At 48.4% G+C, this 10,680-nt stretch overlaps 2 protein-coding genes across 2 annotated transcripts; both read left to right on the top strand.

Moving 5' to 3' along the window:
* Positions 1-700: 700 nt before the first annotated feature.
* BDZ99DRAFT_463872 (uncharacterized protein) lies at positions 701-939 on the top strand (the record flags this gene model as incomplete). Its single annotated transcript, XM_033720167.1, has 1 exon — positions 701-939. A coding segment is annotated over exon 1 (166 nt), but the record flags the coding sequence as incomplete, so codon positions are not given.
* Positions 940-2,047: 1,108 nt separating this feature from the next.
* Positions 2,048-8,179, top strand: BDZ99DRAFT_389367 (P-loop containing nucleoside triphosphate hydrolase protein; the record flags this gene model as incomplete). Its single annotated transcript, XM_033715632.1, has 5 exons — positions 2,048-3,984; positions 4,099-5,581; positions 5,644-5,744; positions 5,817-7,968; positions 8,039-8,179. 5 exons carry the CDS (start codon positions 2,048-2,050, stop codon positions 8,177-8,179), a joined length of 5,814 nt encoding a protein of 1,937 aa, XP_033576010.1.
* Between the last annotated feature and the right edge of the window lie 2,501 nt (positions 8,180-10,680).

The raw sequence follows: 10,680 nt of genomic DNA, 5'->3' as shown, positions 1-10,680 counted from the left end.
TTAGACTTAGACTACGTGAGCTCGTACATAAGCTCGTACGTGAGGCTATACGCAAGGCTGTATAAAATGGAGAGGCTATACAGCCTCTCCATTTTACGGCGCATCCTTTCCAATTTGTATAGCCTTACGTACGGCCTCGCGTATAGCATCACGTGTATATAAACGTATAGGTGAATACCCGGAGGAAGCTCCGCGCTGCTCCGAGCCAATAGGGAGGCGGTGAAACGACTAGAGGGGGAGGGGGTGTGCGAATAGCGAAAAGGGGGTGTGCGTGGAGGAATTAGGGGGTGTGAGATTATCAACGCCCAATATTAAAAGAAAGGTACGTGCGCTTGCTTAAGGAGTTACTAAGCTTACAACTAATATCTTATTAGAAAGCTATATTAGAGGCTATTAAGAAACTATAAAAAATAAGTAGAAAAAAAGGAAGCAGCAGGTACCTTTCTTTATATAATTAGGGGCTTAAGAAGGTGGTAGTGCTATATTTTGGTCACCTACTAAGGTGCGCTAAGCAAGAGACCTTCTTTAAGAAAAGGAAGATATAAAGGTATATAATATAGCTTCTAAGGCAGAGGAGAAGGTACAGAAGCAACTAGCTAAGGAAGAAAAGAAAAGAAATCTAGAGCGGAACTGTAATTAGAGGGCTATTATAAAAAAGCAAAAGAATAATACAGAGGTTCTTAAAGGGTAATAGATAGAGGAGGCACGTAAGGTGGAGCAACAGCTTAAAGCAGGGATGCAGGCAATGCAGCAGAGGCAGAAGGTTAAGAAGGTTGTATTCACTATTCCTGAGGAGCCTACTGTTGAGCAGAATTATGGTGTTGAAAATGGGGTAGCCAAATCAGCTTCTAGCCGGCCTCAGCGATTGCGCATCACCCCTAAGCGATATGCCAACTCTATAATTACAATAGAATGAAAGAGCGACCCTAGTTGCCTTTCCTCCTTGATTTCTGTGTATAGATCTCGTTGTGTTGTGTTGAAAAGCTTCATGTTGTGAGCCGTGGATTTCTTGGTGAGGCGTGCACGAGGTGTCAGCGTGCACGAGCCGTCGAAGTCTTCTATATACGGCTGCAGTAAATGGGAAGAATGCATAGTAAAACGGGTATGCTGCACAGCCTTGCCTTACGTATAGCTACGCCTACGGCTCGCTGGCGCGCTGGCGCACGTGATAACAGTGAATGAGCGGAGCTTCCTCTGGCCTCTCCGGGCCAATTAGATCGTGGTGAAGTGACCGGGGGAGGGGGGGGTGTGCGTGTAGCGAAAAGGGGGTGTGCGTGGAGTGAAAAGGGGGTGTGTAGTTAGTAACGCCCTATATTATCCTGTATTGAAAATTGAGCTAGTCGTATAGTATTATACACTATACCCGAAAAAAATCAAAGTGTGGCGTGGGTTTCTAGAAGTGTCCTCTTACACTGCTGCCTAGCGCGGCCGTGCTAGTTCAGTTTATCCGGCCCTTCCCCGCTCCCTTCAGTAAGCCTTTCTCACTCCGTCCCATTCAGTTGTTTTCTTTGACTGGACTGATCTATCAATTCAGTGCTCCAGGCAGCCGACACCCGCATATGGCAGACACCAGCAGCAGCAACAACCCACGAGGTCACCGCAATGCAGTTGCAGGTCGCACAAGAGGCCGCGGTCGCGGTGGTGCAGCGGGCGAAAGTCCTGGTCATGGTGCTCGTCGAGGTCGGTGGCCTAAACCAAGAGCCCCTGGTCGTGGGAATTCCGCCGTAGGTGGTGGTGGTCGGGGAGCTGCTGATGCAAATTCCGACCGAGGGGATGATGGCGGGAGAGGAGGACGGGGAAGTGGATCTGGTCTTGGTAGGTCCACGGCCTCCGTTAGAGGATTTCCACAACGTCGTGGCCGTGCTACTGAGATGGGAGGCGAGAGGAACTGGACACCCAGGTCAGTAGTTGTATCATGAGTGGATGAGGCATCTAGTCCCAACAAGAAACTCTAAGCAGAACCTCGAGTCGACCTGCCACATCGAACAGCTTCAACAGCTTCAACAACTTCAACCAGCGGACAGCGTCAGAACTATCGGGGGCTCAAATGCAAGAATTCCTTCAAGCAGGCCTCTCGGCGGTCACTATCTCCACAGAATCAAGACAAACGTTTGTCAACAACCTCGCCACTGAAGGCGGCCTCGCCCGAATCCGACAAATCGTCGAAACAGACTTCTCCACGTCCTACAGCGTTCTAAATCCCATGTTCGACCCTCATTGCATCCTGTTTCTTCACCTTATCTCGCACGAGGAGATTAGGTACTCGCTTGTATTCGAGAAAGCGGTGGGAACTATATATAATGTCGTTTATGGACACGATGGTAATAGGGGGGTTGAGTTTTTTAGGAAGATAGCGAACTGTTTAGTTCAGATATCTGAAGTGGAGGGCGGGAACGGGAGTATTGCTAGGGATAAAGTATTACAGGTTGAAGAGGCATTGTTGCTGGCAACGAAGGCGCTGCTCAGTACCTTGACGCTGAACCAAGGGGCTGCGATCAAGACGGAGTTTAGAGGGGTCGTCGAACAGCTCTGCGGTTGTTACCATGTCGAGGACATTAACCGTGATCTTGTGAGTCTCGACGTCCGTTCTGCACATGAGAATATCCTCAAGATCAAAGACATACTTTCCATGGGGGACACCATCTCTGCCTCCAACGCAGCTAACATTCGTACCACAACTACTTCTCGACAGCAGCAGCCGGAATGGCGCCCTCCCGAGCTCGATGTCGATCTTCCTGGCGAGCTCTCCCAACTCGGTCCCCGCCATGACAATGACCGCGCACTCATCTCGGATATTAGAATCTTACCCACGCTCTCCGAAATCCTCTGCGATCAGCGACTAGATTTCCTTCCCACGCGACATAACCCCAATTCCCCATCCAAACATCACGAAACGGGTATCCTTCGACTCCTTGACTCCCAGTTTCGCCTTCTACGAGAGGATACTTCGGGTTTACTCCGTGACTCCATCCGCTTGATTTTAGAAAATTGGAACATCCTTGTTCATAATCCCGATTGGCGAGTCAAACGCAAAATTCTGCGCGATGGCAGTCCAACTCCTGTTCGGATCTACTCTAACGTTGAGATCCAACGAATCAAGTCTGACCCGATAAAGGGAGTGGAGATTGAGATAGAATTCGACCAGGTCCGTGGGGCAGGGAATTCAAATTTGACGAGGAGAAAACAATGGTGGCGCGAGTCCCGGGGGTTGAGGGAAGGGGGGGCAATATTGGCCGTCATTAATGGAGAAGAGGAGGAGGATATGACTGTGATTTTCTTACTAGTTTCAAAGAGGGAGATTTGCGCCTTAGACCATGATGAGCAGCACAGTCCCTCGGGAATCCGACATGTTCGCGATCTAGCAAGCAATGCTAAAAGAGCGATGATTACACTTCGCCTAGCGATTCCGACCTGCGAGGTCGATCTGTCCAATCTTGTCTGCCTAGCCAGCAACAACAGACGCTCATTTTCGTCATCCAGACCACTCATCCTCGTTGAGTTTCCCGCTGTGTTATATAATTCCTTCGAAGGAGTTCTGCGATGTCTCCAATCTCTACACAAGGACCCAGCTTATATTCCATTTACTACCTGGTTAGCTCCCCGTGAGCACGACAACACATTTACTCAGGACCCAGCGACAACCTATACTGACGGAAACATCATTGTCCCTCCACCCGCATACCTTCTAAACAACGCTACTCTCGACCTCTCCTGTATCCCCACATCCGCGAACAATAACAGCAACAGTACCACCACACCACTAACTATCTCACTCTCCCACGATCCCCACATGTTATCCACACAGCTCTCGGAAGTAACAACTCTGGATACCGGCCAGGCGATTGCGATGATTTCAGCGTTGAGGCATGAAGTAGCACTTATCCAGGGTCCTCCAGGGACTGGGAAGTCGTATGTAGGAATACAGATCGCAAGGTGCTTGTTGAAGAATAGGGACTTGTTGGGGCTAGGGCCGATTTTGTGTGTGTAAGTTGCTTTGGTTGTAATTCTATCATCCTTGATTATTCAGTCAACAATCCTAAATTCACTTCCCCATCCATTAATATCTAAGAATTAAAACAGCTAACTGAACTTGCGTAGCTGCTACACCAACCATGCACTCGATCAGTTTCTCCATGAGCTTCTCAATTCCGGCGTCACCAATATTTTACGAATTGGTTCTCGTAGTCCATCTCCCCGTCTGGAAGCCCTTTCACTCGAAAACTACAAGAAAAATGGACAAATCCCACGTATGAAAGGTTTGGGGAAGAGAATAAGTGATTGTCGGGCGAGTTTGGAGAAGTTGAGTGCGGAAATTCAGAAGGTGTGCAGACAGGCTGAAGAGAGTAGTGTGGGGGTGGTGAAGGAGTTTTTGAAGAAGAGGTTTCCAGTACAGGCGGAGGGCATATTTGGTGGCAGATCTGAAGGGGTGGGGGTTAGCCTTGACTTCGAGTTGGGGGATGATGCTGCGATGGAAACTTGGGTTTCCGGTGACGCACCTGGTGACTGGAGCGGTAGTGACGTCGAACGCTCTATCGACCAGCTGCTCCTTGTGGAGATCTGGACGCTGACGAACTCGGAGCGCTCTCGTCTATACCAATACTGGCACAACTCCGCTTTCGCTGAACTTTCGCAACAGTTCCACGACCTAATGCAAAGACACTCCTCGGCGAAGCAACTATACACATCTCTATTCAACGCATCATATACGCAATTTCTCGACCGATTTCATATCGTGGGAGTAACAACCATCGGCCTGGCAAATAATTCTGAACTTTTGCGTGGTCTTCGCGCTAAGGTTCTGATCTGTGAGGAAGCTGGAGAGGTGCTGGAAGCGCATGTTCTCACTGTGCTATTGCCGTCGATTCAGCATGTGATATTGATTGGGGATCATCTTCAATTGCGTCCACGAATTTCGAACCTTAAGCTCTCGATGGAATACGACCGCGCAGGGCCCAAATACAACCTCGATGAATCACTATTCGAACGACTGGCCAACTCGCATTTCGGAGACTGGAACATGAGCGGAGGAGAGGGAAAGAGAGGGGGGGTGAGCCGATTTCCTATCGCGCAGCTAGATCATCAACGACGAATGCATCCTACAATCTCCACCCTCGTTCGCGAGACTCTTTACCCTCACCTCCGAGACCACCCCGACACGACCTCCTACCCTAAAATTACCGGTATGAAACGTAGGTTATTCTGGCTTGACCACCGCAACAGGGAAGACGCCGGTGATCCTGAAGAGCCGATGCAAAGTAAGACGAATATGTGGGAGGCCAAAATGGTGACGGCGTTGGTGAGACATCTCTGTAGACAAGGGAAGTATAAGCCTGGTGAAATTGCAGTGTTGACACCTTACGTGGGGCAGTTGAGGATATTGAGGGATATGTTGGGGGAGATGGTGGAGCTGATTATTGGAGAGAGGGATTTGGCGGATCTAGATACCTCAGAGGTGGAGGTGGATGGGAGAGACAGCGGTGGTAGGAGGGAGCGGCCGCCGCAAGGGCGACAGCAGCAGCAGATGGTGGGAAAAGGGAAGTTGCTGGATGAGTTGAGGATGGCTAGCGTGGACAATTTTCAGGTAAGAGAACTTGCAACTCAATTGTCTTGGGCAACTAAATACCCACACTACTTGTTTGTCAGGGCGAGGAGGCAACCGTCGTTATAGTCTCCCTAGTACGAAGCAACATATATCAAAATTGCGGGTTTCTCAAGACGCCTAACAGAATCAACGTTCTCTTGAGGTAAGCGTTGGGGCTTCCTGGTCTACACCTGCTTATCCAATGATAAGTCAGTAACTTACCTCTTACTTCCAGTCGCGCCAAACACGGTATGTACATAATTGGCGACGCCAATACCTCCTCCCGCGTCCCAATGTGGTCATCCGTCATACAACTACTAGAAAAAAATGGCAATATCGGTCCAAAACTAGAGCTCCACTGCTCCCGTCACCCCAATAACAAAATCTACGTTTCCTCCCCTGACGACTTCGCCATCCATGCCCCAGAGGGTGGATGTGCGGAGAAATGCGGGTTGAGGTTAAGCTGCGGACATAGTTGCGCGGTTAAGTGCCATTCCACGACGCTGCATAAAGCAGTTAAGTGTATGGAATTGTGTACAAGGGTGAGGGAGTGTGGACATTTGTGTTCGAGGAAATGCAATGCCCTGTGCGGAGAATGCCCCGAAAAGGTCCTAGATGTTGTGCTTCCATGCGGACATACGGCCAAAGAGGTGGAATGCCAACATATGGGGAATCTTGCCGGCGTGAAATGCGAACAGCCTGTGGCGCGAGAAATGCCCGGCTGCGGCCATAATATCACGATACGGTGTCATGAAAACACGAACGATATCAGATGCTCGCATCCATGCGATAGCCTCCTGCCTTGCGGGCACAGTTGCCGAAAGCCGTGCTGGAGGTGCAGACAGATTGATGATCACGGTTCTTGCAACATTCCCTGCGGACGATTATTCACGACCTGTTCGCACACCTGCGGTCAACCATGTCATTCTAGCACTTCTTGTTCTCCCTGCAATCGGCCCTGTGACGTACGTTGCAGACATAGCAGATGCCCCAAGACGTGTAGCGATCCGTGTCCCCCTTGCGCAGAGCAATGTGGATGGAATTGCGGTCACCGGCGCGATCGCTGCAGTATGCCGTGCGCGGTCCCATGTGATATCATTCCTTGCGATCGTCGCTGCGAAAAGAAGCTGGTAGCTTGTGGACATCAATGTCCAGGGGTTTGTGGGGAGCTGTGTCCAGATTCCAAGTTTTGCCAGATCTGCTGTGCGCCGGATATCCTTGAGCAAAATGTCGATTTTATTATGTTTGAGAAATACGGCCAAATCGAGATTGACGAGAATCCATTAATCTTCCTCTCCTGTGGACACTTTTACACGGTTTCCAGCCTTGATGGCATTATGGAACTGACTCAACACTATGTCACCGACTCCCGAACGGGCAAGGTCGTCTGCCCAAAATTGTCGCAGCGGGTAGTAACTTCCGGGAGCGCGCCTAAAGGATGCCCAGAATGTCGCATGCCACTTAGAGATATCGACCGCTATAACCGGATTATTAAGAAAGCATTGCTGGACGAGGCAACGAGGAGGTTTGTCGCACAGGCGAATTTAAGGTGTGCGGAGTTGGTGGAGGAGATTCAGAAACGAGAGATGAAGATTGAGGGTGAGAGAAGGGAGTTCATGCTGGAGTGGTCACAGGCAGTTGGTGAGTCCAGGGACTTGGATCAAGTCAAGAGTTCCCTGAAGGCGTACCAAGCAGAAGGAACTCGGCTCCAAAAATATATCAACAAATTCACCAAATCTGTGGCGAAGACAGAGCAGCCGTTTGGGAGGGTGAATAGTATATTCGCCTCCGCAGTCGCTAGACAGCGGAACATAACAACAAATGCCTTCGAGCTTGATGAGTCGGTCATCCAGACCGGATTCCAATTCCGCGGCGAATGTTTCAGTCTTCGACTCGACTGGGCCATCCTCTGGGATTTTGATACAATCTACAGTAACAACACCATCGATTCACGTATCCGTTCGGCGTTGCGCGGTGCGGTAGCATCCCGGATTAAAAGGCTTATGGACAGATGTCTCTCACTCATAAATTCCAGTCGAAATGCCAAATTCCCACAACAAGAAGCGGAAGCGCGGATCTACCACGCGCTATTCTCCATGCTCTCGCTCAGCAATTCCCGAGCGCAAGGCCAATTGATCAACGTAGCTACCGAGACCTCAACGCGTCTGCGGGCGAGGGAGAGCTTAGAGGAATGTGAAACTCTCTGTTCGCGATATCCAGGCACGTTGGCGTATCTGAAGGACGATGCTGAAAAGGCGAAGAAGTTGGTTAATGGTGGGACTTTTTATAGTTTGGTGACGACAGAGGAAAAGCGGGAGGTTTATAGAGCTATGGCGAGGCAGTTTTCGGGGACAGGTCATTGGTATTATTGTCGGAATAATCATCCTGTAAGACCCTCTCGGTTTATGACCCCTAGAAAACTTGGCCCGAAAGTACTAACCACCATTGAAATCACAGTTCACGGTAGGAGAATGTGGAATGCCAATGGAAGAAGCACGATGTCCGCAATGCGAGGAGCCGATCGGAGGTCATGATCATACTCCTGTCCAAGGGGTCCGTAGAGCGGAAGACCTAGAAGTTGAGTTTAGTGGTGCTTAGTTACGTTATTTTAGATTGAAAAGAGCGACCATCTAATGACTGTCCATGTGGCCGATGTCTGTCTAGAGGATTTACTGGCCCTAATCTCTACTTCAGAGCCCTTTGCCATCCAACAACACAGCCTCTATGACTGAAACCTCAGATTTCACACCACTTGATATCGCATTATAACTAATTGCCGCTCATGTAAGAGCATGTATGCTATCCTATTCTCCGTGGTGCCATCTCACTGCACTACACCTCGATTTTTTTAAAAAAGACGTACTTTTACTTCGTTCCTCTGCAAGTTATAAAACTTCATTCTACCTATTTTAGGTAGGTTATTTTTCCTAATTCTGAGCAAAAATTTTAAGCATCCGGAAAGGCATAGGGGTAGGGCCCGAACCGGCTCTTCCGAAGTAGCCTCTAAGAGCCCATTTCGACCACGGCTTTAATATAAACCAAGCCCATCTTTTAACAGCATATACAACGCCAAGTACAACACCTAATATGCACTTAAGTAATTTCCTTTCCAGATTAGGGAACTGGGCTGCTCATACTCCAGCCTAAGCTGTAACTTGTAACGAGTCGTCTCTTCCTTTCTCCTTAGAGGAAGATAGAGGCCGAGCGCAGGCCAGTATGCATGCATCAATCTCTACCAAGGCGGTGAGACATCGGTATTACTATTATTGACAGGGCTGAGCTGACCTCCTTAACACCGTATTGAAGTCCCTCAGATGCATCACCACCAAGTCCTACTATTAGAGAGATTTAAAGAGCCATGCAAACACCTCCACAGATTGGTATCTGCAGTTGTAGCGGGGTACATCCGCGGCCGACGACGAAGCCCTGCAATTGGGAAGATGAGGCCGAGGGCGAGAATAAATCGGAGGAACCCCAATATGTCAACCACTGAAACTTATGTTAAGCCCATAACCTAATGAAATTAGGTTACATAACATCTTCCAACAGGAGTGAGGCGATGAAGGAAATGGTTTTAGCCGAAGGTCGCATTACTAACTTACGTCGCCTGCCTCGCTCTTGCGTTATCTTTATGCTATCCACTTAAATTTGCTAATATGATAACACCGGGTTACACAACTCGTTAAGACTAGACGGAGGCGGATAAAGAGACTGTTTTACGATTAAGTTACACACATGGAAATGATTTAGGTTGCAACTGGGATATATCTTCTAACTGTCTCACATACGCTCTTCTTCTTAACCATTATTCTACCAAAAAGGAAGACACAGTTTCGCCAGGCGGCGCTAATTTCCGTAACCGCTATTGAACAAAACGATTGCCGCTACACAATGTATTTATTTATTAACTTCGAATATTCTAAAGTCGCTACTAAAAAGAACTAGCTTTTCTGAGTAGCTCAATCTTTCATAACATATTAAAGGGGAACCTCAGCGCAACACGACGCAGGCTAGTTATCCTCCTATGCCCCATGTAGTAAGACACTACCGACACAATGCCATTATAGCCTAAAGGGAAGAATTAGTAAGATGACTTGTGTAGTTTGCAAGGGCCAGAAGCAATTATGGGGAACATGCGCTACCTGCAATGGGAGCGGGGATTTACGACCGAATTATTGCAGTTCTTGCGTGAATGGCTGGCTCAACACGCCCATGGTATCCATGACGAGAAAATGTGGCCTATGTTGGCAGACATGCAGCAGCTGTGATGGAAAAGAGGGAGTAACGATTGATCGCTGTCCTTGGTGTTAGTAGAAGTTGAGTGTGAGCCTTGTTATTCAACATCGTAATAGGCTTTAGTCTCTGAAACGGAGTATGTGGAAACACATGCAAATTTTCTCTTTAGGAATCATACTGGGCTTCGGTTCTACATTATCTCTACCCCTGTTTTCTCTGCTCTTCGGAAATCTATATACACGATCACCTATCCAGCAAAACCAAGGGGGCCGTCCATTTATTCTGATACCCACCCGTGAGGTGCGAGATGCACCACCCAGTATATAGCTGCTTGAGCCCTGCGATACGCCTGCGTACCGCATGCATATCACGTAACTACCCGCACGTGTTCGCTAAGGCCCAGGCCACGATATGTTTCCTCCACGGAGCGCTCTCCGAGCTTCCTCAAGGATTCGTCTCGTCTCGTCTCTTGTCTATTGTTGATACCAATACAGCCGATTCTCATCGATTCCATCGTCAAGCCCCCTGCCATGCACTTTCCTCTTGCACCACCACACCGTTAATTAAAATCCATATCTTCTGTTGTCTTTGTCATGTACTTAAACCTCTTAACTATTCTAGCCTTTAGCAGCCCCTTCACGGTATTGCTAGTAGATAGAAGTCTTCTCTAAGAGCTAGCACAGCTACTACCTTAGAATCCCTAGTATAATTATATAATCAATTTAGAAGAAGGTAAAACACCGCTATAAATACCGACCTATAACCTATCCTAAAGGGACTCTATATGCTAGAGCAAAAAAGAATAAAGAGAAAAAAAGGATAGAAAAATATTTAATATGTGGGGCGTCAGAACCGTCTTCAGT

The sequence above is a fragment of the Mytilinidion resinicola genome (assembly GCF_010093595.1).
Source record: "Mytilinidion resinicola strain CBS 304.34 unplaced genomic scaffold BDZ99scaffold_11, whole genome shotgun sequence".
In the NCBI taxonomy this organism is placed as follows: Eukaryota; Fungi; Ascomycota; class Dothideomycetes; order Mytilinidiales; family Mytilinidiaceae; genus Mytilinidion; species Mytilinidion resinicola.
This window is presented reverse-complemented; position numbering and strand designations above follow the sequence as displayed.